At 41.0% G+C, this 27,812-nt stretch overlaps 3 protein-coding genes across 4 annotated transcripts in view; 2 read left to right on the forward strand and 1 right to left on the reverse strand.

Moving 5' to 3' along the window:
* The first annotated feature begins 82 nt into the window (after nt 1–82).
* On the forward strand, nt 83–1,336 carry Smug (Single-strand-selective monofunctional uracil-DNA glycosylase). Its single transcript, XM_017089191.4, has 2 exons — nt 83–479; nt 560–1,336. Exons 1-2 carry the CDS (start codon nt 165–167, stop codon nt 1,088–1,090), a joined length of 846 nt encoding a protein of 281 aa, XP_016944680.3. The 5' UTR covers nt 83–164; the 3' UTR covers nt 1,091–1,336.
* A 237-nt stretch (nt 1,337–1,573) lies between these two features.
* LOC108020817 (tRNA-specific adenosine deaminase 2) lies at nt 1,574–2,798 on the forward strand. 2 transcript variants are annotated; one of them, XM_036818506.3, is made up of 2 exons: nt 1,574–2,213; nt 2,274–2,798. In XM_036818506.3, the coding sequence occupies exon 1, from the start codon at nt 1,691–1,693 to the stop codon at nt 2,171–2,173; it is 483 nt and encodes a 160-aa protein (XP_036674401.1). In that variant the 5' UTR covers nt 1,574–1,690; the 3' UTR covers nt 2,174–2,213; nt 2,274–2,798. The 2 variants fall into 2 exon arrangements, with proteins under 2 accessions (XP_036674401.1, XP_016944684.1); XM_017089195.4 differs by having other exon boundaries at nt 1,578–2,213; nt 2,268–2,798.
* Nucleotides 2,799–3,192: 394 nt separating this feature from the next.
* Mur89F (Mucin related 89F) overlaps nt 3,193–27,812 on the reverse strand; it is a 52,944-nt gene continuing 28,324 nt past the window's right edge. Inside the window, exons 4-6 of the mRNA XM_036818504.3 lie at nt 21,026–21,228; nt 3,607–9,845; nt 3,193–3,505 (exon numbers count right to left, since the gene is read on the reverse strand). Coding sequence (XP_036674399.3) covers nt 3,218–3,505; nt 3,607–9,845; nt 21,026–21,194 — 6,696 coding nt within the window. The 5' untranslated portion in view covers nt 21,195–21,228 and the 3' untranslated portion in view covers nt 3,193–3,217. The remainder of the gene's footprint in view (nt 3,506–3,606; nt 9,846–21,025; nt 21,229–27,812) is intronic.

Below are 27,812 nucleotides of genomic sequence, written 5' to 3' on the forward strand. Positions count from 1 at the left end.
TCCTTAATCACCCCCAATCAGCCAGGCTACTCCAGTCTACGGTCATACTTAAACTTCAGTAAGGAACAGCTGTTCTAAAACAAAACTAGTAAACAAATCAAAAGCAGTTTCAAGACCAACCATTTATAGCACTTTGGACTGCGTAAACGGTTTGATTAAACGCCATGTTAAAACGAAAATTAAACCAGCAAAAAGATAATCTGGAGGATGTGGAGCCCAAAAAATCATTTCCAAATGAAGAAAGTACCATATCCGATTTCTTCATCCAGCCTCTGTGGTTGAAATTCTATAAAACAGAGGTCAAGTTGAACGAGTTGCTAGAAGAACTGACCCCCCCTCCGAACATTAAGTGCATCTACAACCCCATAGTGTATGCGTCACAATTGCACTGTGATTATGTGCGACGGTATTTGAGTGGTCCGAAAAAGCTAGTGTTTATTGGGATGAATCCAGGACCCAATGGAATGGCTCAGACTGGGGTAAGTGTGTATTATGATATGTGCATCCTTGCTGTTGATATTATGTATCTTATTGAGTATTTAAATATCCTACTTTTCAGATACCCTTTGGCAATGTGCGCACTGTAAAACTTTTGTTGCAACTATCAGGATCTGTGGACAAACCTCCTGTCGAACATCCCAAACGTCCTGTTTTGGGCTTGGACTGCAAGATTGAGGAGCCCAGTGGGGTTCGTCTGTGGGAGTTATTTCTGCGATTGGCTGGAAACGTAAACATCTTCACCCAGCAATGCTTTGTGCACAATTTTTGTCCTCTGGCCTTCTTCGATGAAGCGGGCAAGAACCTAACGCCCAGTGAATTGAAAGGACCTTACAAAAAGCAGCTGCGGGAGTTTTGTTTGGAAACACTTGAGGAGCAATTGGTTCTACTTAAGCCCCAAGTTCTTGTGGCTGTGGGGGAATATGTCCATACCGCATTGAAAGGATCAAGGTACTGCCAATCGGATTCCGTTTCTGTCCTCCGGCTGCCTCATCCAAGTCCTCGATCTGTTAATAATAACGATTGGCCGAATAAGGCTCGAGCTTTTTTGGAGGAGAACAACCTAATCCGTTTTTTGCGGAATGAAGCTTAAAACACAAAATGCATCCGGTATGCATTTAAAAAAACAAACTTTTTTATAGGGCTTACAAATTGGCAATACTCAATTACTCATTATTGGCTAAAAAACCAAAGTACAAATTTTATAATTTTTGTAAGCAATTCCAACACTTTTTATAATCTTAATGAAACTATTTGATACAAAAAATGGATCTTCTAAATGTAAACAATCGTATAAGATTAAGGGGGACAAATATATATATAATCATTTTCAAAGCTTTCAAAATAAAAAGTTTTTAATTTTAAAGTACAAAATACTTCTATGCTAATATTGAAATAGTTTTTTATAGTTGCTTAATTTTATACATTTTTTTAATACAAAATAAATTTTTTTTAAATTCTTAGAATATTGAATTAAAAAAAATTGGGAGTACCCTAAATATTTATTGAGGGTGATTTCGCTGTGTCACTGTGACCGCTCCGGTCGTGACCGTTCACCGCCAGCTGTTGCTCAGTGTTGCAAAACGCCGCCAGAGTGAGAGCTGTTCCGAAGTCGCCTTTTGTTTTTGTTGACCTGGTCATCCATCTGTGTGCGGCTTTTCACCCAGTTCGCCCGAGATTATTTCCATGCCAAATGGCCGCCTTTATGGAGGAAGCGTTGGTGGAGGCACGGCGGGCACGTGACGCCGGCGAGGTGCCCGTGGGCTGTGTTTTCGTTCATGGAGACAAGGTGGTCGCACGTGGCGGGAACGAGGTGAACATCCACAGGAACGCCACCCGACATGCCGAGTTCATTTGCATCGACGCGATCCTGGCCAGCTGTCGCGAGAGGCGTCTTCCCGCGCGTCAGCTGTTCAGCGAGATTACCGTGGTGGTCACCGTGGAGCCCTGCATCATGTGCTCCGCTGCCCTCCACACGCTGGGGGTCAAGGAGATCATCTATGGCTGCGAAAACGATCGCTTTGGTGGCAAGACAGTGGTGGACGTGGCAGCCGTCGTTGGCCAAAGGATCGATATCACGGGCGGAGTTCGAGCGGATGAGGCGATGGCCCTGCTGAAAGAGTTCTACAAGGGCGACAATCCGGCGGCACCGCCACAGGCCAAGAAGAAGAAGTAGGATGAGTCAGGGAAATTGCCAACCACTTTCGGGAAATGGGGTAACTAATAGTCAAGTATTTGAAAAAGAAGTCAATATATATCATTGCTTTCAGGAGCAGGTATGGAGTTACCGACAAACCCTCAAGGAAAGAGGGTAGCTGCAACAGTTCGTGGATCATAGAACCTTCGAGAACTTACCCTAAAGAAGATAAGGTAGTTAGCCCCCAGAGGTAAAGAAGATCAATAGGTAGAGAAACTGTGAACCTTCGGTTAAACTAACTATTTCCCGACCAAAAAATGCCTGGGAACCAAAAATTTCCTGAAATCCATAGCTTAAACCTACAAAAGGGGCAAAACAACCAACTTATTTATTTTATAAAAGAAAATTAAGTGTTCCACTATGAAATGGAGTTTGCTTCCGTTAAGAAAAAGTAGTTAGCAAAGAAACTACATCCATTGGCATCCTGGAAAATAGCACCGAGAGTAAAATAAGTTACAGTGCATCATTCTTCGACGATTTTTGTATATGTTTCAATTTATTATAAATTTTAAGCATAGTCTAAGATATATATATTATTGTATATGGCGTTCAGAACGTATGTTTAAACTCTAAACAATACAATTACTGCATAATAGCTACAACATTTACGTGTGTGTAGTGAAGGCTGTGCCTGTTTCCACTATAGGAAGACTACTCAAAAAACCTTTTGTTTCCTTTTCAAATGCGTAAAGTGCAGTCTCGCAGTCCGACACCAAGAATAGTTAACCCTCCAACAACCAAAGCTTCGGGACAATTTATATACTTCAATTGGAGATTTGACATTTCAATACTATAAGTTGAAGCTTTGTACTTAAGTTTAGAATTGTTTTCTTTTATGTTCCTTTTAAGCTGTATATGTTGGAGGGGTAAACCCGGTCTTAACCTACTGTAATTTCCCTACGTCCTAAGCTAACTCTTCTGTTCGATCGTTTGCTGTGCCAGCCTAGTACAAAGATGTGAATCCCGGGCTGGCGCAGCAAACAAACAATGGCGGGCTTCTAAGCGAATCTAGACTAAATCTAATTAAATGCGCATGCTGCGGCGTCTATGGCCAATGTTGAGCCACTCCAGCGGCACATTTCCGCCCACATTGTAGGTGGTTGGTGTGCAGTTGAGCAGCTTTCGGGCGGGTTCGCATCGACGACTCACGTTCCAGTAGGCGAATCCCTGCGGGCAGCGGTGGATCTGGCCCTCAATGCGTCCCGTCTGCTCCGAGAATCCGCACTTGACGAACAATTGGCCGCACTGGTCATCGTTGAGCGCGAAGTGACCCTCATCCGGGCAGAGAGGGGCTGTCGAGCTGATTTGTACCTATTGGTGGGATACGATTAGATGGTATTAACGGATTTGATCTAAGAAATTTTCTGGACTTTAAATAGGTGGATATAAGGACCGCTTTGGCCATGACTTACCACATTCTGAAGCTTTGATTCCTGTTCGAACAAGGTTCTCTTCATGTCCTTTAAGCATTTGTCACCCGCCTGGGGTTTGCCACAGCTGCAGGTCTTGTCCTGGTAGACAGTTCCATTAGGACATTGGAACACCACAATGTTTAGATCGTTGCTATCCGAACTTTCGCTGCACTGGTAGAACATGCCACACTTCTCCGGATGTTGACGGAATCCAGTAGGGCAGACGTACGCATTCTGTCCAGGACCGGTAGTGGGGCAAGGGGCGGAGGTGTTGGTGCCGGGAGTGGGAATCTCAGTGGTGGTTGGGGCTTCAGTCGATGGCTGATTGGTTGTGGTTTCTTCACCACTTGTGGTGGTTGTCTCTGGCCTGGCTGATGTAGTGGTGGTTTCAGGAGGTACGGTGGTAGTGGTTCCAGGACTAGTGGTTTCAGTGCTTCCAGAAGTAGTGGTTACGGGGGTAGTTCCACTGGTAGTTGTTTCCGATGTTGGCGTGGTGGTGGTCTCAGGAGCTCCAGTTGTAGTGGTTTCGGGAACTTTGGAAGTTGTTGTTTCAGGAACTTTAGAAGTTGTTGTTTCCGGAACTTTAGAAGTGGTTGTTTCAGGAGTTCCAGAGCTTGTTGTACCTGGTTCCGTGGAAGTCGAAGGCGCAGTCGTCTGTCCAGATGAGCAATTTCCCGACACTTGATCGGCATAATTGCAAGTTTCGGTGGATACGTCCCAAACAGTTCCCTTACCGCACTTAAAGGCATAAACCTTGTACTTGCCATTCTTGGCCGCATCTACACAGCGGTAATAGCGACTGCAGTCTTCGGGATCGGGGAAGAATCCCTCGGCGGAGCAGTTATAGTTCGGCTGTGGCTCAGGCTGAATGGTGGTCGAAGGACCTTCTGGTGTGGTGCTTTCTGGGTTTTCCGTAGTTGTTGTCGGTTGAGGTGAGGATGTGGTAGTGGGTTTTTGAGGGGCAGTGGTGGTGGTAACAGGCTCTGTGGTTGTTGTAGAAGGTTCTGAGGTGGTGGTTGGCTTATAACCAGGTGTGGAGGTTGTAGTTTCAACTTGAACAGGCGTTGTTGTTGGGTTATAGCCGGGAATATTTGTGGTGGTAGGTTCCTGTGTCGTTGGTTTCATTGTCGTCGTTGGTCTCTGTGGTTTTTCTGTTGTAGGTTCTGCTGTAGTGGTTGGCTTTCCGGGATATTCGGTCGTTGTGGGCTTCTGGGGTTTTTCTGTTGTAGGTTGTTCTGTGGTAGTTGGCTTTCCGGGATATTCAGTCGTCGTGGGTTTCTGCGGGTTCTCCGTGGAAGGTTCTGTGGTTGGTTTTGTGTTGGGCTTTGTAACTGTTGTAGGTTCATCCGTTGTTTGTAGAGTTGTACTTCCAGGGTCTTTGGACTCTTCACTTGGTGTCGTAGTCTCCGGCTCTGCAGGTAACTTTGAGCATCTCGGTATGTTCTGCATGTAGTCACAGGTCTGCACTTCTTCATTCCATCCAGTACCCTTGGGACACGTGAAATTGTACTTCCTGTAGGAGGCTCCAGCGTTGATGCAGCGGTAGTATTTCCTACAGTCTTCGGGATCGGCCATGTAACCCTCTCCTGTGCATTCAGTTCCAGCCGGTAGGGGTTTCATAGTGGTTGTAGAAGGTGATTGCGTAGTGGCTTCCGGATTTGGTGTCATCGTTGTGGTTTCAGTTTCCGAACTGATTGTTGATGTACTAGGCGGTATTGTAGTGGGGGTACTGGTCGGTGTTTCTGTGGTCGTTGTGGGTGGCAAACGTGTTGTTGTAGTGGGAGGTAATCCAGTTGTAGTGGGAGGTAACCCCGTAGTTGTAGTGGGAGGTAGCCCAGTTGTTGTAGTGGGAGGTAAATCAGTCGTGGTAGGGGGTAGATCAGTTGTGGTAGGTCGTTGTGTGGAGGTTACAGGTTTCTGAGTGGTCGTTGTTCCATTGGTTGTTGGTTCGCAGGGAGGTTTCGTTGTGGTGGATTCCGTGCCAGTGTTACAATTGTTGAAATTGTGGTTGCAGGTCTGTAGATCTTGATCCCAAACGGTACCAGCTCCACATTGGAATGGGATTGGGGTGAAGCCACCTTTGTTATTCCTAACACAGCGATAGAACTTGGAGCAGTTGCTGGGATCAGCCATAAAGCCTTCGGAGTTACATTTGCCATCGGTGTTGGGTGACTGAGTAACAGGAGATGTGGTTGGGGAGGATGGAGATGTGGAAGGAGAGGAGGTTGTTGGTCGGGTGGTGACAGGACGTGAGGTACTAGATGGATCTGAGGGTCTAGATGTGGAAGATGGTCCTGAAGGTCTGGATGTGGAAGATTGTCCTGAAGGTCTTGATGTGGTTGTTGTTGATGGTCTGGGGGTGGTGGATGGAGGAGGAGTCGGAGGAGGAGCAACGCCACCGCATTCCTTTACAGCCCAAGCATGGTTACAGGCCTGAAGTTGGGCATCCCAAACAGTACCAGGGCCGCAGCTGAAGGCCACCATATTAAAACCTCCCCTATCATTATCCACGCAGCGATAAAACTTGGAACACTGTGTCTTATCTCCAATAAATTGTCCATTGACCTTGCAAGTTTCCGATGGATTTGGTTTTGAGGAAGTTGAGCTGCTGCTTGAGGAGGATGAATTAGAGGACGATGAGGATGAACCTTGGTTATTGTTGTTGCTTGAAGAAGATGAAGATGATGACGATGAAGAAGTCGATCCATTTCCGGAAGTGTTGGAACCAGAAGAGGAGCCACTATTGGACGAGGAGCCTTGATTGGATGATCCACTGTTGGAAGATGATCCACTGTTTGAAGATGATCCAGTATTGGAGGTCGAGCCAGTATTGGAAGATGATCCACTGTTTGAAGAAGATCCAGTGTTGGAGGAGGAGCCAGTGTTGGATGAAGAACCAGTATTTGATGAGGATCCACTGTTGGAAGAAGTGCTGTTAGACGAGGAACCACTGTTGTTGGATGAGGTTCCGCCTTGATTGACCACTTTTTTGCACTTAAGGGGCATGGTCTGGATCTGATCGGGGTGATTGCAGCTGTTGGCCTCAGGGTCCCATAGAGTGTTGGGTGGGCAGGTGAATGACACTTTTGTAAATCCACCCTTACCATTATCAACGCAACGATAGAACTTGGAACAGTTTTCTTTGTCATCCAGGAAAGTTTCTTCACTCTCACATTTCTCAGCGGGCTTGAAGGGTTTCTGCGTGGTGGATGATGAAGATCCTTCAGTAGTAGAGGATGAAGTCTGGTTAGAAGAAGAAGACTGCTGAGAGGACGATGTTTGATTGGATGAGGACTGGTTGGATGAAGATCCCTGATTGGAAGAAGATCCTTGGTTGGAAGATGACCCCTGGTTTGAGGAAGATCCCTGGTTTGAGGAAGAGCCTTGGTTTGAGGAAGAACCCTGGTTTGAGGAAGAGCCTTGGTTCGAGGAAGATCCCTGGTTGGATGAAGATCCCTGGTTGGAGGAAGATCCTTGGTTTGAAGAGGAGCCCTGATTGGAAGAAGAGCCTTGGTTTGAAGAGGAGCCCTGATTGGAAGAAGAGCCTTGGTTTGAGGATGATCCTTGGTTTGAGGAAGACCCTTGGTTCGATGAAGATCCCTGGTTTGAGGAAGAACCTTGGTTCGAAGAAGATCCCTGGTTGGAAGAAGAGCCTTGGTTGGAAGAAGATCCTTGGTTTGAAGAGGAGCCCTGATTGGAAGAAGAGCCTTGGTTGGAAGATGATCCTTGGTTGGAAGACGATCCCTGGTTGGAAGAAGATCCTTGGCTTGAAGACGAACCCTGATTGGAAGACGATCCTTGGCTTGAGGAAGATCCCTGATTGGATGAGCCACTTCCATTGGCCATTGCCTTGCACTGCTCCTTTTGCACATCCGTGGGATGGTTGCAGCCCTTAGTATCGGGATCCCAGACCGTTCCCGGTGAGCAATCGAACGGAACCTTATCGAAGCCACCATTTCCATTCTCTACACAACGATAGAATCGGGCACAGTCTTTTTTATCTGCCAAATATGTTTCCGTATCCTGGCAATTACCATCGGGATTGGAGGGCTTGGGAGTCGTTGATTGAGTGCTGTTGCCTGATGAATTGTTATTGGAGCTCGAGCTTTGATTGTTGGATGACGAAGATGAAGACGAACCTTGATTGGAGGTCTGATTGTTCGATGAGCCTTGGTTGCTGGATGATCCTTGATTGCTGGACGATCCTTGATTGCTGGAGGAGCCTTGGTTGCTGGAGGAGCCTTGGTTGCTGGAGGAGCCTTGGTTGCTGGAAGAGCTCTGGTTGCTAGAGGATTGATTACTAGAAGAGCCTTGATTGCTCGACGATCCTTGATTGCTGGACGATCCTTGATTGTTGGACGATCCTTGATTGCTAGATGATCCTTGATTGCTAGATGATCCCTGATTGCTGGATGAGCCTTGATTGCTAGATGATCCCTGACTGCTGGATGAGCCTTGATTGCTAGATGATCCCTGATTGCTGGATGAGCCTTGATTGCTAGATGAGGTCTGGTTGCTTGATGATTGATTGCTAGAAGAGCCTTGATTGCTTGAGGAGCTTCCACTAGATTGCTGTCCAGAGCTGCCACTGGATGTTCCCGATGGGATGTTGCATTTCTTCTTTTGATCTTCAGTGGGCAGATCGCATACCTTATCTTCTTGGTTCCATACGGTACCGGGTCCACAGGTGAAAGGCACTTGTTCCAATTTTCCATCCTTATCTAGACGACATCTGTAGAATTTAGCACAGTCTTCTTTGTCGGGGATGTAAGTATTTTCATCCTCGCATTTTGTAGGCGCGGGTTTACTAGATCCACTAGTGGTTTGATTACCCGAGGAATTCTGGTTGCTGTTCGAACTGGAGGATTGGTTGTTCTGGGAACTCTGATTGTTGCTGGAGGATTGATTGCTGCTAGAGGAGTGGTTGCTACCGGAATTTTGACTGTTGTTCGAGGATTGATTGCTGCCAGAGTTTTGGTTGCTGCCAGAGGATTGGTTGCTACCGGAGTTTTGACTGTTGTTGGAGGATTGGTTGCTGCCGGAGTTTTGGTTGTTGCCAGAGGATTGGTTGCTGCCGGAATTCTGAGAGCTTTGGTTACTGTTTGAGGATTGGTTACTTCCTGAGCTTTGACTGCCGCCAGAGCTTTGGTTCTGGTTACTGCTAGAGGATTGATTGCTTCCAGAATTTTGGGAGCTTGAACCCTGGTTGCTGTTTGAGCTTGTGCTAGACTCCTGATTGTTGCTAGACCCGGAGTTGGACTCCTGATTGCTGCTAGATCCTGAGCTGGACTCCTGATTGCTGCTGGATTCGGAGCTAGATTCTTGATTGTTGCTAGATTCCGCACTGGACTCCTGATTGTTGCTAGACGAGGAGCTCGACTGCTGATTGCTGCTGGATGTGGAGGACTCCTGACTGGAGCTAGAATTGGACGTAGAACTAGACGTAGAGCTGGAGCTTTGCGTGGAATTTGAGGAACTGGAAGTGGAGGAGCTCTGCTGGCTGCTTGAGGTGGAGTTCTGGAAACTGGTCTGCGAGGATTGTGTTGACGTTTGGCCGGCGTAATAACCGTCGTTCTGGGGGACCGCTTGATTGCGACATCCACCATTGGCACGTACGTCAAACATGTGGTTGCAGGACTGCAGGGATTCATCCCACGCCGTGCCATCGGAGCAGCGGAAGCCGATTTTGTTGTAGCCCCGTCCATTCGAGATGCAGCGATAAAACACGGTGCAGTCGCTGGGATCGTTCATGAAGCCATCATCCCGGCATATTACCCCCTCCGCCTCCTCGGGGCCAACAGCTCGCAGGGATGATGAGCTGGAAAAGGATATGACAGAGACACCGCTGAGACCTGCCATGCCATAATTCGTGGGTAGCCGATGGGTGGAGGCGTAGGTTCGCAGCTCATTGGCCGCAGGTGTGACGGCCAGGTTAAGCATCGCATTATGGTCATCCTGTCCGTAGTCGTCCTGCTCCCACTTCTCCATGCTGCTGCCGTCGTCCACCTCTTTCACCTGGTCCACGCACTCATCCCGGCCAGCCATCGCCGGTGGCAGACACATTCGCAGGGAGCGCGAGAAGACCGCATCCTCGGGACAGGCCAGCAGATAGGGCTGGATGTACTGGCCCGAACGCCGCTCGCAGCGGTAATAAATCCGGCAATCGTAGTCGTCCGCAAACAGACCTTCTCCAGGACAGTAAAAGGCCACGTCTGTCTGGTCCATCGACGAGGGAATGTCTGAAAGAAATGCGAATTTCAAAGATATTAAAACATTTTGCCATTTTATTAAAGTAGTTAAAAATATGGGTACTAATACGATCACCACACACAATTTTAATAATGAATCAATGAGTTATCAGGTATGTTCCGATTTTACGTTAAAGATCTTAAGAGGCTTAAGGTAAACCACTTATGTTTGGGAACTATTTTCTATGAATTTATGGTCTTAAATGGCATTACCTACAAAATGGTATTTCCTTACAAGACTTGGAAACCAATTCTCGAAAATGTTATGAGTCTAGATATAGAAAAGTTGTATATTGCTACTATTTTCCAAACGCTATTCCGAGCTAAAATATATAACAAATCGTTTTGACGTTATCAATGAGTAAAGAAATGCATGACAAGTTAAATAAAAATGCATTTTTATTTAATAAAATATTTGTAGATATAAAAAATGCACTTGGCCCTTTCCCTAATTTGTTTTCGAACTGGAGAGTATCAATCTACAAATTAGCATACTTTTTTGGAACATGCATATACACACACTATGGCCAGGCAATTTGAAATCGCCCGCTGGAACAAACCATTGAACTGAAACTTCCTGTCACAAATTCTCTCGACTGCATATATTACATACATATTTATAGTACATGTATGTCGAACACATCTATCTACATATATTTTGCTCAATTTCGTTTGACATTTTCCGCGCTCGTCTTTCGTTTTTCGTTGCGGGATTTTTCGCGCTGTCAAAATAAAATTGATAATTTATTGTCATTCAATGGGCGAGAGTCCTCTTTTTTGAATATTTTCCTTTTTGGTTTTTTGTTATTTTTCTCGTTATTTGGTGGCGGCATACGCAGACTTTGGCTTCCAATAAATTTAAATGCATTTATGGCCGTTACAGCGGAACAAATTCATTTTGAAAATGAATTGTGAGTATGTGTTTTTCTTTGGGCCTGTTTTCATCCAGCTTTTTTGGGCTTTTTTAAGTGCTGTTTGCCTGTGAACATTGTAAATGCGCGGCTAAAAATTAGACCGGGTCTGGGCATAAATTCACATCAGTCACTGCCTAATATATTTGATTTCGCTTTTTTTCACCCCGCCCTTTCCTTTCCTGTTGTTATTATCGGGGCTTGTAAGCCTTGGCCAATGGTTTATGGTCTAAATGGCCGGAGGCCATATATTTCTTATGAAAATTGCCAAATTTAATGGCCATAAAATTTAATTATACCAAATGTGGTTAGGCGGCACAGCAGAGAATGTTCATTTGGGCAAAAAGTGTGTCAGATTGATGGAAACTTTCAGTGATAGGTGGATGTATGCTTCAGTTTGTATAAAAATTAATTGCAAATAAATGGGTGGTAAGGGATGTGTTCTGGTCAATATAAAATAAGTTAAAATGAATTGATATTATGGAAAAATACAAAGGGGTAGTATCTGGCAACCAAGTTTAAATAGAATAAACTGTGTTCTTTGAGTTTGTAATTTTTTTTAAATTCTTGTTAATTCTCTGAAAAATTCTCTTGTAATATTAAATTGAAAATATAATTAACAGAAAAACTTGATTAAAATTAATGTTTATTATGGAAAGATACCAGGGAAAGTATCAAGAACACAGTATAAATATTTAATAACACCTTCCATTGGTATTCACTATTGCGAATTATAAATTTGATGTTTAGAATTCATAGTAAATTTAAATGAGTACAAAATTGTAATTAATTTAACTAGAAAATTTATATTTTCTCTAAATTCATTTCTGAATAAAATTCCTAAATAGGGCAAATTTTACTTAAATTCTTAATGACCCCTGGTATTTACACGCCCATTTGCATCGATGGCAAAGCGCTTAAATTTAAAATGTAACCTCTTGCCTGGCCGCAGCCGAAAATCCAGTAAACTAATTTAATAGAACGCCTCACAGCACACGGCTTGGCCCGCTGCTCGTTGGCAAACAAACATAAAGTTTCAATTTGTACACGAAAGCCCAAAAATGCTAAACCCATTACACAGATGGCGGCGAAGGATGGAGATGTGTGTGGTTGCCGTTTGTGTGTGTGTGGGTGTGTGTGGAGGATCCTTTTCGTCCTTGTCCTCCAGCGATGAGGGAAAATTGACCGTTTTACGATTTTAATTATATATGATGTGTACTTTAGAACTTATGCAAAATGAAACGAAAGGAGAGCGCGGCAATGCGACCGCAAACTTATGCGTGGCCGTTGCCCCACCGAAACGCCCCAGTATCCTCTATAATATATATTTATATATAAATGTATATATACCCACTGGCATCTGCCAACCGGGAGCAGGCGTAACATGGTTAGCCACAATCTGACCGCAGAGCATGGCCGCAAATAGTTTCGGATATGCCATTGCCACTGCCACCACGCAGCACCCAGAAACACCCATTAAGCCGCCCAAAAACAGTAGTCCCCCCAACTACCCATTGCATTAAAATTTCAATTTTCAACATTTAAGCACGTTACGGTTTACGAAAATTTAGTTATAAAAGCATACATAAGTACACGTTCACTGTGTGCAATTTTCCTCTTTCCTTTATTTTCCATTTTTTTTTTTGGGCTATATAGGCATAATTTTCATGGCCCAGCCAGCTGGCGAAAATGACAAATTGTGATTTCTATTTTTCACTCTATTTTTCCTTGATAATTAAATATTTATTGAGCGGCTGGTTTGTGCGGTTTGCTGTTTTGCAGACCCCATCCATCCAGCTGGCTGTCATTGAGTTTGCTTCGTTGAACAGCAATGTCTGTTATTTAAATTTTCATTTGACAGATAGAAAATCTTGCCAAATGACCAACTGTAATACCAAATTTTTTTTATAGTTGTTTGTTTTGGAGGTTCCACAAAATGCCAACTGGGTACGCTTAAGCGTTCCATTGTCGCCTGGGGCAGTTTTCGGTGTGGTGTGTGTATTTTGTTTCAAGAAGCCAGAGCAAATGTCCCTTAATTAGTCATTAAAAGTTTCGTCATTATATTCTGTGCTCTATTTTGTTGCCTCTTTTTTTGTGATACCACTACCGCAGGGGTTTTGTAATTTAACTTGCCCTGATAGTGAATTAAAGGTGTGAAAGGGGGGAATTGGTGGAAATTTAAATCCTTTCCTCGACTATATATAAAATATTGCATACGAAATAATATAATATTTTAATAGTAAATTAAATCTGTTTAATTTTTAAATGTATTTTTATCACTAAATATTTTTAGATATCTTTGTTTAGGAAGTTTTATATATAAAAATGCACTTTAAGGGTTTTAAATCAAAAACTTCCCTTTCAAAAATATTTAAAATTTAAACCCAATACTTTAGCTCCGTTCTGTATTGATGGTTTATAAATACGTTTTCTTAGGTTTTCCTTTCCGAACTACGAACTTTACCATCTGTTTTAATGATTTTAGTGACTTGATTCTATTACTTGGCTTAGAGAGTGCAATGGAAAAGGGGAATTCAAATGTCAGTTAGCAGCTTGACATTAGCCGCCTGTCGCTTCCTTTAATATCCTTCACTCTGGGTCTGTTTTTCTCCATCTGTCTCTATCGCTATCGCTGGCCCGCTCCATCTGGGAAACTCCCCGGGGGCCTTGTAGTTGCAAGTTGTAAATATGATATTTGGATTTTTGAGCTTTCGCCCATCGTCGGGCTGGCAACTCGGTAATTTCATTTGCCTCTGGTGGCATTTTGCGCCTGTGTCTTCATGTTGAAACGAGCGAGGTTGTCGTACGTGTTGGCCGGATAGTCCGGAATCTGGAGTCCCGGATGGTGGGGTATACGTATTTTCGTTTCAAGTGCATGTTTATGCCACGCCCATTTCATTCGGTTCCGCCTGCCCCGCTCAAATTTCATGGTGGCAAATGACCAGCTACAGGAAATTCAATTTATTATGCAGCTTGACAGTTTTTAGCCATTCTCTCTCTAAGATGACAGCTGTTTCTACTGCTCCAGTTATGATACTGAGAAGAAATCTGTTCTATTCCATCTACCAATTTTTTTTTGTTTTTTATAGCATCCTACCGCAACCCTTTTTTAAACTTATAAAAACCTATTTTAAATATAAGAGTAATTTATAAATATTATTTTTCAGATACTCAAGAAATATTTAATATTAAATATTAAAATATTTATTTGGCAATACCAAAGTAAAAGTCAGTTATCTATTGTATTTTTAAAAACATATTAATAGTTTTTACGATAACTCTCTCTCTATAATTTCTCTCTGTGTACTACTACTTCTTTTGCTGATCCTGTGCTGCTGCTTTCTGACAGCTTCAGTGGATGAAAATGAAACAGAAAATAAAAATGAGTGAACTTCTCGCTAATTCTGGCATCTGTCGGGCTTCATTTTGGAGTCTCCTTTGAATTTTTTTTTTCTATTCAAGCACCGATTTCGAATGCGATGCGCCAGATGCATTTGAATTTCGCGCTGCGCTGCGCTCGAGCAGATTTTAATATTGGCAAACGTCCTTGAGGGCATCGATTGTTCCCTAGGAATTTCGCTTTGGCCAGCAGTTCCAGTCATTACTCATACGCAGCGTGTGACACAATCGCCACTATGCATTATTCATGGCGATGCGGCTACGCTGGATAAACTTGTCGGAAAAGCTGCCGACAGCTGGCAGGAAAATGTTAAATATTTAAATGCCTTTGCCATCCCGCAAGCCCCTTTCTCAATAACCATCTATCCCTCTCTCTGTCGGGGAATTGCCTTTAACTAGGAGCAATTAATTTGAATTTGAACTATTTAGAGGCACCCCCGCACTCATGGCAGAGGGGGCGTGGCGGATGGGAGGGCGGTTAACTGGGTTCTGGGTTCCAGGACCAGCCATCCTGCCGGTAAATTAAGCATAAAGCGCTTTTAGTTACAATCACGTTCGTCTCAATTAAACTACATTAAATTCAATTAGCAGGCAACAGGAACACGAAATGAAAGCAACATTGTCATTACGGTTTCAGGCAAAAGCATCTCAGGTGCACTGAAAAAAAAGCGGTGTTTATGGAGTATGATATTATGTTTATGTGGCTTCGAAGCATTTTTATGACTATTAAATAAGCATTTTTATAATGTTTCTGGTTTTCTAGGATGATTTAAAAACAGTTAAATAAAAAATGAACCAGTTCAATATTATTACGATTCTTAAGTTGTTAGTATATTTCATAATGAATTTTTTTCTAATAAGCATTTAACACATTTAATAGCAGGATATAGTTTATATTATTCGCTGACATTCTCAAGAAAACTAGGGATATTAAAATACACATTTTCCTTGGGAAGAAAGAGATATTGATGACCAAAAGTTAACGGAATTTCCAATACTATTATTTAAAACTGCCTTCCGCTCAGTGCAGCAACGATAAGAGCCAAGTCTTCTGGCCAGGACGAAAGGACTCAAGACGCAGGACACCCAGGAGGTGGGGGCAAAAATCTAGCGATGGCCTGACTGACAATTGACTTTCATTATTTCCTACATTCCTGGCTGCATTATTGAGGCCTGGTGCTGGGCAAATTTGACAGGACGAAGGAGCTCCGCCTTTTGTGGAGCCCCTTCAATGGTGTGCCTTACTGGCGCTGCTGCTGCCTCGGCGTGTTAGTTTCTCAGTGTAATTAAGTTTAATATTTAATTTAATTGCATAAAGATACACGCACACAACTACATTGTCAATGGGCCTCATAAAAGGACACGCGCAGAGACAATGTTGGCCATTTTGCTACTGCTAACTGAAATTATGATGAAAGCAGCGGCGAAGGCTTTTACAGTGGGTGGACCAAAGGGGCAGAGTGGGCCACAAAAACCCTTAAAGGTGAAGGTCAGTCCAGTGCTTTCTCGAAACTGGAACGTGCTCGTCTTAGCCGGGACTTAACTCGGTGTCCGGTTATCCAGTCACTTGGCCAAGTTACTTCATTTGCCCCTGCTGACCTCCTTGGGGCTGCATTATTATCATTGGAGTTTTCCTGCCCCGACTTATATTATGTCCTTGCCGTAGGATTATGGCGTGTTAGCAGGTAGTTCGTGTGCCCTCCAACTGCTCTAAACATATATATACATATCTACACTGTGAGGCGGTCATGTAATGAATTGTGTGCCGGCAGCTTGATGTTTTGTTTGCTGCTCAATTTACTCAGACAGTTAATCACATTGCGTGAAAGCTAATGTCATTAGGAGGTCTTCGTGCTCCATTTCCACACCCACATACTTTGGCTGGGTATACTTCCCGAGGTATAACGAATAAATTTCCCATCCAACTCTCTGTCGATATCGTGACTTTAATGAAGTTGGAAGTTTTCTTTTGGATCGGTATAAGGATATATTTGGAAATAGTTTGCCTTTCTTTGATATACCACCATATTAATGGCTAATAAATTGCGGGAATTTTCTCGGTCAGTTAATTCAAACAAAAGTTCCCCTAAAGTCGCCTTTAAGCAGGCCAACATATGCCGAAGAAAACCCTATGCCTCGAACAATTGATCAACTTTTCCAGCTATTGTATTCACGTATCGGAGTAGGCCGACACCCTTTCTTTATTACCCCTTCTATATGGTATACACCCCTAGTTTGGCTATACTGCAACAATAGCCCCCGGATATTGGGCGTATAAAAAGTTACATATGTATGGCGCAACTTTAGTTGCCAATTGGGGGAGTGTGTGTTCGCCTGGCCCCGGGGTCCTCAATTAATTTCATTTAGGGAGTGGCGCACAAGGAGGCCCCCGGCTATAGCTAAACACATCCAAACAAAAGAGCCAGACACACACAATATTTTCAATTAAGCTGCTGCAATACCAGCAGAATAATAACAATTACAGCATGTACATGAGTACAAGTAGAGCGGCACGGTTTAAAGGAAACCGCCTGCGAAGGAGTCTGTAGTCCTTTCTTGGAAAATCACTTTCCTACTGCACTCTGTCGATTGTCGATGGAAACAATGAACTAAATTAAAAGGCTCTCTTCGAATTTAAGCTCAGTTTAATTGAAGGCATCTCAAGTAAAAATTTTGAATCTCAGTTACTTTAAAAATTTATTTAAACTAGAGATACTAACAGAAATATCCATGGTCAAAGTATTTTGATTATGTAATACCTCAAATAATCTTACACAATAATAAAGATCAATAAAAATATAATACTAATCCTAATTTATTATAATAATAAGATATAAAAACATCTTAATATATACAAAAAATGTATAAAATACAATCTATAATTCAAGATCCGGTAAAAAGTGTTATAATAAGCACCCCCAGTTAGTTAAAATTTGTTAACCAAACCTATTAGATTAGGATTATAGATATTTAATATTTTAAATTAGAAACATAAAATGATTTTTAAGAAAATGATTTAACATCAAATCCGCCTTTCTGTCATAATAAATACCCGGCATTCCCGTCTATCTAATCCTGTTAAACATAAACCGAGAAACAAAGCGCAATTGGATGTGGGAAATCGGTGATGTAGGTTGGTGTAGGTTCGAGGCAGCGGGGACGTTTGTACTGTAGCAATTACAGAAATACACGACAAGGGAGTGGGGCAAAGTTACATACAGTTCTGCAAATGAATTGCTGACAATTAGTTGAATTTGTTGGCGCAGTCAGCTGTGGCAAGCTGGAAAACTTGGAGAGCGGCAATCAAAGCAGAGCTGCCACAGCGGGCGCCACTTGATGAGACCCTAAATCCTTGCCCACTGCTGTGGCAATTGCAGTTGTTCTTGTCCTGGTTATGGTTATGTCAGACCAAACTTTTCTATTGCATTAGTTTTGTGTCAATAATAATAAAATTCCCACAGACTGAATGATAGTATCTTTAGCTAAATTTTATGGGACACTCATGCGGTTAAGTCAAGGTTATTTAGCAGGAAAACAAAATTTATATACCTTGATATTAAAAGTGCTCTTTATCTATTCACCATTTAGCAATTCCAGCTATAAACATCCTTATAAAAATAGTTCAAATTGAGTTTGAAGAGCTGTCATTCAACACATTCCCCAATCTAATATTTATATCCCTCGAAGAGGTCATTAACATTCATTTAGCTGGGAAAACAATGCCATGAATAAACAATTAAACGTTTTTGACTGTCCATCGCAGACACTGAACTTCTCGAGCAGAACAAAAGCCCCACACTTGACAACTTTACGGAAGTGCTTTTCTTTTCTACTTCCAGGAAAAGAATAGCATCGCAGCATCTCGAGTTTCAAACTGGACACTCAAAGAGTCAACAGTTTGCTATAAAAATGCCAGCAGCCCGTTGCAAATTGCAATTCAAACTATGCACGTGTTAATTATTTATTTGTCCAACTCCTCGCCCAAAAGAAATTCCACGCAAGGTACGATAAATCAGTTGGCCATAAGAAGCTATCGCCTTGTAAATTCCACCTTTTGCGGAGGAAAAGAGTTCCACGTATAAATTATACAAATTATTATTTAACTCCTAGTTGCACAAACGACTCTGAGATTCGAGGACCAAATGCAGTGAGGGAAAAATGTTAGGGTAAGTATTATAATATTATTTTTACAAGAATCTCAATTTATCCTTATTTTCCTAATTCCCAAATGTATAAAGAATTATCTAAGATTATCTATATATTATTTTACTCTTATCTGAATATGTATTATACCAATTTTTAGTGTTAAAATATCTGAGCCAACTATTATTATATAATTATTACTTCCAATGCTCGCAAAAATTGGAAATTGAGGAATGGGAAATCAAATATATTATAAGACCTTTCTTGAAATATAACAAATCATTAAGATTTTAAGTTTTTAAATCTTTCAAGAACTTTTTCTCTCTGCACTTCTTGGCATGTGGCTTGGTTCTTGGTCTTGGCCCAAGTTATGCACAGACAAATCGCTTATTTAGATTAGAGCTGACAACCGAGGTGGGGGAAGATTGCAGCTGGGGTCAGAAGAAGGAGCTCCAGAACGCAGGCGCGGATGCGAAGATTCACATATATGTATTGCCACAACTGGTTGCAAGATCTTTATTCGCATAGCAATTTTCTCGTTAGTTTTTTCTTTATTGAAGGCGTGTCTATGTTGTTCAACAGACCTACAAACTGTCTACTTAGTTTAAGCCCAGCTGGTACGTTCAACGTAATTGTGAGGCGAATCCGCGGGTAACCGGTGATCATTTTCAATTAGAGACCCCATCGTGGGGCGTGATTTAGAAGCTGTTGTGGGTAAGACGGTAGCTTGATTCCGATTATGGGATAAGTGCGGGAGCATCGTTTATAAAGCCAAAGCTAACGAACCAATGACTCGAAGCACTTTGCAGATTGTTGTTAGATTAGCGTTCGTAATAAATGAGGCTTCTCCCCGATGGAAGGAGCTGGGTGTTGTCTAGACTTGTGATTGCAAAACAGCGAGTTAAAAAAAGGAAAGTCTCTACCTGACTCGGCGCATTTGTCATAATAAAATTAGCATTTGCCTGGGTCAACAGGAGACTCAGAACAGCAGGACAGCAGGCACAGGATGCAGGACAACCAGGGGTGACAGCAGTAGCAAAACTTATCAGAGTGTTGACAGACACGCCCCCTCGAGAAGGAAGACTATGAACAACCAGGTGAAACTGTGCTAAAATAGACCACCCTTTTTTAAAATAGGAAACTTTCCGTAAGCAGTTTTTAAAGTAGACAAAATTTAAAACACATAGTGGTGATAGGGATTTAAAACCACTATTGCTAAAAAATGAATATGAAAATATATAAAACTATGCTAAATGGTGATAACAAAGGTGTTATTTAATATTAAAAAAAAATATTTACTTATGTTCTATCTTGTATTAAACGTATTTTTAAGTATAAATACCATGATTCGCATACCTATTTTTTATCTGACAACATTTTATCTTGTTGGCCTCTTCCAGAAGCCACTGTAGATTTCATTCCTTCTCCTCTTTTAAGTAGGAAGTTAAACAACCTTTTCCTGTCTGGCCGATAAAAATTCAAGTTGCCCTTACAAAATATCAACGAAATGGCCAATTCAATTGGAACTCTATTAGCCCCACATTCGATTCCCATTCGCTTTCGATTCGCTTTAAATGACCAACAAATCGCACAGAATCCCTCAAATTCCCGAATCCACTGAATACTTTGACTCGCCAGCGGCAATATTGTGCTGACTAAACGGAATGGGAGTCGGAGACCGGCATGTAAAGCGAAATCAAATCACGTACAGTGTCCGTTCCGTTGCTGGCCAATATCTGCTGACCAAATTTCACGCAGCTGCAACAAATCAAAGAGCAAAATTTCGGACGACTCAGGCGAACGAGTGCTAAATAAATTGAAAATTCTAAAATTTTAATAAAAATTGTCGCAATATTGCAATAAAATTCGCATGATTGCCGGTCGGCCAGTTGCCCATCTTTGATTCAGGGAATTTCTGATTTTTTAAACCGTCTATGCGTATCACGTGCAAATGCAATTCCATTTTTTCAAACGTCAACTGCAACACCATTTTGATAAATATATATATCTGTACCTCGTGAGTTTTTCTTTTTTGAACTCTACCACTTTGTGTATGTCAGTGGAATTGGGGATTTTGTTGTTGAGTCAGTAGTATTTTGAGAAAATTCAGGTGGAAGTGTTATTTCGTGAAATGGTGATTCCCTATCTATGTTCAGTATCTTTTTGTAAATGATATTTAAAATGTGAGCTGTGAAATGTAATACTTTTGGCTTGTGGACCAAAATATCTAAGCTATTTTCTATATCATTTAAAGTTCTTAAGGGTTCCCATAGTTAACACAAATATATTTAAGCAAGATAAGTATTTTAAAAATGTAACTGTTTATGTTTTGGTTATATATTTGTATTATTTTTAAAGCCATGTCCGGGAGTCGCAAAGATTCCTTGCCCCTACCCAACAAATAAATATAATTGAATTTTATGCCGTTTTTAAAGCGAAACTATCAGATTAATTAATAATATTTATGTGCGGTATTCGATGCACACGCTGAAAACAAGCGGAAGGCATTGTTTGTCCGTTCGATTTTGACAGATACATAATTAGTTTTTGCACACCATAAGGCCGCAGGTGCCGTTGCTGTTTTCATTTGTCCAATGCACCCGACTATGGATATATAAATATGTGTATTTTTTTAAGCCACAAAAGCTATCTATGCCGGCGCATTTTATGCGATAGAGCTGCGAATGAATTTTTGTATAAATGTTTATGGATATTTACCTCGAGCGGCGGCGGCGCCAATGCAAAAGCCGAGTATCAGCAGGCGGCAGAGCCAACTGGATGAGGATTCGGATTCGGATGTGTATTTGGATTTGGATGTGGATGTGGATGTGGATGTCCTTGTCGCCATTTTGTCGAGCTGCGAAAATGGCGGCGTCTTTGGCGCCATTGCGTTTTGCTTTGCCAAAAAAATGTCACAACAGCTGCAAAGAGAGTGTCGAAAAAAGGATAGAAGTGTTGAGATATTTGCTGGAAATTCCCCTGTTCCCCTGCAAAAAAACAGTTTGATTTCTTAACGGCAGTGAGTGAATTTAATGCAAAACATTTACTTTCAATTAGATTGGGTCCCTCATGCTGTTTTCAATCGACTTTTCCCCCACTTTAAAGGCTTGGTAATTTTGCGCACCATAAAACTCAAATCAATTTCGCTAATTAGCAAAAGTCTCATGTATTCAGAGAATGTCTTTTGCACTGGCAAGCAGAATAGTTGTAAAATAATTAAATGTAATTTGAGAGGCAAAACAGAAGGAAAACTTGAAGATGATTGCTAAAATTATTGTTTAAATTAGGGTAAACATTATAACACAAATTAAAAGATTTTATGTTATCCTCAAAGTCATCAAAAAATATTTAAAGGAAATTATAAGCTTTAAAGGAGAATATAAATTATTTTATACTTTTCAGGAATATGAAGTTTCAGAAATATGTATAATAGCTAGGACATTTTTTCACCTTATACTTGTATTCTAAGAAATCATTGTAACTCTCATTTATAAGACTTTTTTCCCCTGGTGAAAGTGAATATTTCCCTATCCCGAAGCGGGAAAATAAATTACTTCGGTGTGAAGTGAGCTGGGAGGTGTTTTGCTTGTGGGAATGTCCTCTTTTTCATTTCGCGCTCACTTTTTTTCCCTGGAAGCCATCTTCACGCCTCGTTCGGTTTCACTTCCACAATTACCATGCCCACATCCCCTCGGCCTTTGTCTGCGCCATTTAATAAGTTAATTGTTACTGCTGTTGCACTTTTGCCGCTTTTGAATTTACGATTAGCCGCAACCGCCGAGCGCCGCAATCAGAAGCCAAGTATTTAACGCTGCTCAAGGACTCCCAAGACATGGCCTACTTCCACTCCGTCCTTTAGCCACCCAAACACCCACCCAGCCAACACCCATTTGCCCAACCATTTTGACTTGGCCAAGTTTACTTTAAGCCAGCAGTGACAGTTCCACATAAATGTCAACTGCTGCGGTCCTGCTGCGCTTTATGCAGTCCGACTTTTATGCATTTCTAGTGCTTCCCCTCTGATAGAATTCATAGCTGCCAAGGACTCCACATAGTCCATGGTCCGTAGTCCTGTTTCCCCTCCCAAAGGACCTCCCTTTACTCACTCCGTCCATCCCATCTTGACTCGTCCGAGTCATTATTGTCGTCTGCTTTTTCACTGGTCGCTGTAACTGCTGCCTGACTTTGTGTCAACTCCATAATTATAGTTTCTGCTATTTTCTTATAGCTTCTGTAACAAAAAACTTTCAATGAGCTGGGCACAGTGGTTTTTCTTTTCACCCAAAGTTAAAATAAACGTTACCAAGAACTAATTATTTACTTGATATAAATATTTACTTAAATATTTGTATACTAAAAAGGACATTGCTATAAAAAGTAAATTTAAAATCAAAATGTATTGATTGTATCTATAAACCATTATATTTGTTTCGTCATGAGGTAGAACTATGAAATTACAAATAAAACTGCAGAGTGTGCAACAGTGACCCATTGATTAAACACTATTTTTGAACTTTTTCGTCTTACAAAATTACAGCTAAAGCTCGCTTTAAGTTTTATGACTTGATAAAAAACTGAAAAATAATACTACCTTCAAGCAAATAAATATTGCACCAAAGCTAGACGTACCCATGCTGGATTTTCGGATCAATTTGACCTTAATCAACCTGAAAATCCGCACAGAACCCACGGTTACAGAACTTAAAGTTGCTCTACATGGAGTCAGCCAGCAGCAGCCATACACATAAAACTGCAGAGATTCTATTAACCCAAGAAATTATGAGAAATGAAAACTTATTACGAGAAGTCATTAAAATTCAAAGAATTAAAACTTGAAAAAGTAAAACTGAAAATGAAGCAGAGCCAAAGCGTTGTTGCACCGATGTTGCTGCTTCTGAGCGAGAGAAATATATGTATATATATATATATATTATATATATAGTATTATAGTAGTTCGCGAATCGGGGAAAGTCGACGACTTATGACAAAGTCGAGGGGTGGTGGGGGATAAAGAAAAGGCAGAGGCTGCGTCACTGGCAGCGCATTTTCCTCCTTTCAAGTTTCAACTACTTGGGCGGCAAAGGAAAGTCATAATTGTTAATGGGCTTTTAGCTTAAACGAATCTTTACTGCGAAAATGCCCCTGTATAATACCGAATTCTGTTTAAGTTTTAATTAGATTTTTAATATATAACCGAATGTGAAATATGGCGAGTGCAGTAAGTCTGATTAAAAAACTTTTTTTCCCCTATGATGTATGTTAAATCATTTTTTGTTGTTGCGCTATTGCATTGTGATTTTTCATTTAAAACGTTTTTTTCCCTTATTTTTTGTACTGTTTGTTGTTTGTCTGTGTTTTTTTTTTACTGCACGCCTGGTTTAATGAGCCGGCTATTAAGGCGCACCATCATTACGCAATGTCAGTTGGCACTTTTATCAATGTTTCCTGTCAGTTTCGAGAACTTTGCGCCGCGTCACGACGTCACGAGTGTCAGCGCCAGCGATTTTCATATTCACTGTGCATTTTTATCAGCCATTTGCCGACTCATTAAGCCAACGTCAATGTCCCGCCGACCACCTCCCATTATTCCCCCGGGGGCCCTGATTCGGATCCTGATTCTGATTCGAATTCTTCTTGATGATGGCTTGGCTGCATTTAAAAACGTCATTCCCGATTGAGTTTTACATGCTTTTAATTGACGACGTCATGTAATGAAATTCAATTTATACTGCTCGCCATTAATAGTAACTCATACCGCTGCCGCACACTATCTGCCTGCAGAGGAAAAGCTAATAAATCTTTATTTTTATAACTATATAATTTTTTAGTACCTACTTTAATCGAAATAAAATCAATGATAAATAAACCATAATTGGAGAATAAAGTAATTAATCAAGTAATAGCTACATCGATTTGTTGAGAACTGAAAATGTGATTTTAATATTTTTATTTCCCTCATAAATCAATGATGTTATTACCATTTGCATTGTAATTTTTCCCGTGTGTAGAGTATCTTTACCTCAACTTTACTGCACCCAAGTCGACATGAATATGCAGCACGTGAGGCGACGAGTGAGTGCAGCACGTCCGTAATAGCACCCTTGCATATAAGAAATCTATATGTTATGTAAAGTGTGTTCTAGAACAACATCAACCCATCGAACATGACAACCAAGTGTCGGACAACTTGAAATTGAATATGCGTTTTATTTTATTAACAAGTTATGCTATGTTATTTCAGCTTGTTCGCATTTTCATTTTATAGCTAAAACAATTGTGCCATAATTGTTCTGATATGAGCTTGCCAAGCAATAAAACCTACATAAAAGTGGAATTGTTTTAAGATAATCTTAAATAATTATGTTTAAAAACACCACACTAAAAGTTATGGCTTTCCTAAAGTATCTAGTGGATTTTAATAAGTTGTTTATTTCTTCTTCAGAATGTTAAGTATTTTTGATTAAGCTTTAGCAATCTACTTGAAATGTAATCAATAGCAGAGATCTGTACAAATCCATTTATAATACTCAGATGTATATCTAAGTATCGATAATGTTCGACACTAATGTTTTCCATTAATCGGTAATCTTATTTGTGACATAATAAGCCCCAGACAATCTTAATTTGCATTGATTATCACGCTCAGTTTCATGCGAATGCAAATCAGAATGATACAAAAACAAGTTTTATCAGATAAAATTAAAGTGAGCTTAACAGCCACTTAAGGCTTATATAATTTAATGGGCAAACATTTTCTGGTCATTACGGTGAAGTCCGGTGGCTGCTTTTTAAAGTCGCGTGCCCGCAAAAAAACCATATATAAATGGCTAAAAGAAATGCAAACAATGTGAGGGAGAGAAAATAAAATCGGTTGTCACGATTTCAATGAAAATTAAAAATCCCAGCATGCATTGAAAGCATTTTAATTAAAGCCGACCAGCGCCGCAACGGTCTAAATTGTTCAGCACTCACCAAAAATATTAATTGACTTTTCCGCTGGCCAAAATGCGTCGCGACGGCCGAAAACATCATTAACGCAAATATAATTACGTGACAATTTGATGCTTTTGCCCAGGCACAAATCGTAAATCAAAAAGCGAAATTAATTACACCCAGCAGCCCGACGAAATCGAGGCGTGCTGAGCCACCCAAGGGATCAATCAGTGCAAAGTCGCGAAGGTAAACAATAAAGCGCCAGCCGCGACATTCATGCAAACACGGCTCAGTCCACAATTCCCAGTGTCCAGTCAAGCGGACCTTCGGTGAATCCAAAAAAAAAGGGTCGCCGACGCTGTTTAACTTTGAAAAATTAAAATCCACTTGGGTCCCTCGTGCCGAACCCCCACCGAAAAGCCAACAGCGAAAAAAACACCACCCCTAGCGGATAGTCTCGCATTTTTCAATGGCCAAATAATAAAGTCCGCAAATGTCAGTTGGGAGTTATAATCTGTTTGCCGGTTTTTCATGGTCGCCATTTGGCTGCCCAGCACGGAAAAAAGGGGTATGTGTGGGGTATAATGCGGATACAGGGGTTGGCAATGATCATAAAGAATATCTACTTGATGGTGGGATTTTCTTTGCTAATAGATGATAATATATGGTAATAATATGTGCTAATAATATTTGGATTATGTATGATAATAATATATGGATTATAAATAAAATTGGTTTATTTTCTTTAGAAACTCTTAGAACTTATGAATATATTAATCTAAACATAGTATTTAATTTTAGGAACGGTATTATATTACTACCTTGATCCTAACCAATTATAAAATTATATAGGAAACCGATATCATTAGGAATTTATTGATTTATATCTATCTTTTTAGGAAAACATATTAATTAAGAAACAAATAATAATACCTCACAATTCAAATCAAGCTCCACTTAGGACCTCTTAAAAATCCAAAGAATTTACAGGGTATTTCCCCGGTAGACCCTTTCTTGTTGCCCAATATTATCTTGTTCTTTTTGTCTGTTTTAGACCCTCTGACAATGCCGATTAAATGAAACGTAAATTTGCAGCAATTACGAGGGTAAATATGCATTAAAATAAATTTGCATGCAATTATTTTTGGCACATCAAAGAGTCATGGAATTCATCAAATTATCTTGCGGATTTAACACTGTTTTTCGTGTTTTGATTTTCCTTCTCTCGCCGAACCTAATTACTAACTAAAACAATTGCAAATTACATGGATTCGATACTTTGATGTTATTTGCCGTTTTGGCCCCTTTTAATAATACAATTTGTTATACGATTCGGCGAGGTGTTAAGACTACAACACAAAATACTCTCGGTGACATCTCGTTTATCAACTTGAGGACATAATCTTCGAATTTGGTTTTGTCTGCATATCGGTGGCATTGTGTTGGCATTTTATGATAAATGGCTGGGAAATGCGAAAGCGGATTTCTGGCTTTTGTTTTTCTTTGGTGCGGGTGTCGAGTGAAAAGCGGCTTACAAGTTGTTGATCTAAGTTTTGGCCAAAGGAAAAAACGGAAATGGAAACGCGGAAACAGAAAGTAAAACATTGTCTTTGCCAACCTAATTTCCAGAGCTGCTATCCCGACTTTCTTCTATAAATAATATTCCTGCCCTGCGCGTTGAACATGTGCCTCATTTTAAATAAACATTTAGCATTTTCTCTGTGCATTTTTCGGTTACATTTCTTCTTGATTTCCCTGGCCCTGTTTTGCATACATTTTTTCCCAGCGAATTAAAAAAAAGCGCACAGTTTTGTTGGAGATAAGCTACTCAAAGATTTACGACTCTCTCGTTTATACGGCGCTGTTGTTGTTGTGCGAATTTCGTTAGCTAAAATAGGGAAAAGTGGGAGGAAAGTTGGGAATAAACAAGGCCAAAGCGTTTTCAGCGATTTGGCGTGACAAATCCGGCACGATTTTGGAGCTATCCGTGGCAGACGCAACTTTGTCGCAGATTTATATGCAATGTCAGTGGAAACGGTTTATCACTTTGGCCTAGGCCTGTTCGTACCTTTTTGATGATGCCTGCCCCCCGAAAATCCCCGCGAAAATCCCCAGAAACCCCATCGAGCTGAGGACCAAAAGGTTGAAATTCTCTCAAGACAAATTCCCCTTAGATTTAGTGCAATTTCATTTACTTTTGTCTTGGCATTTAGTGAGATTTGTTAGCCAGTTGCTTAAGACGCTTGTCAGATGGGATGGTTCGGAGTTTAGGGTTCTGTTGGAATGGGTTGGGTTGGACTTTCATTTCACACAATATTTGATTGCCCCAAAAATTGTGGAAAACTGCAGAACCTTTTGTTGTCGTCCCGGGAAACCTGAAGAATTGTTTGCGTTTCGTTGCCGCCTTTATGTTTTTAAATTACCTTTGAACAAGTGTCGAGAGCGTTGTCCCTAACAACCCAGTAAAAGTATGGCTGTTTGCCCCTCATCTCTAGGCGGCTTTATTTTTGTATATCATTAGTGGGCTTAGGAAACTTCCTTTTGGGGGGATTTTCAAGTGCGGACATCTCGA

Source organism: Drosophila suzukii, chromosome 3 (genome assembly GCF_043229965.1).
Source record: "Drosophila suzukii chromosome 3, CBGP_Dsuzu_IsoJpt1.0, whole genome shotgun sequence".
Classification (NCBI taxonomy): Eukaryota; Metazoa; Arthropoda; class Insecta; order Diptera; family Drosophilidae; genus Drosophila; species Drosophila suzukii.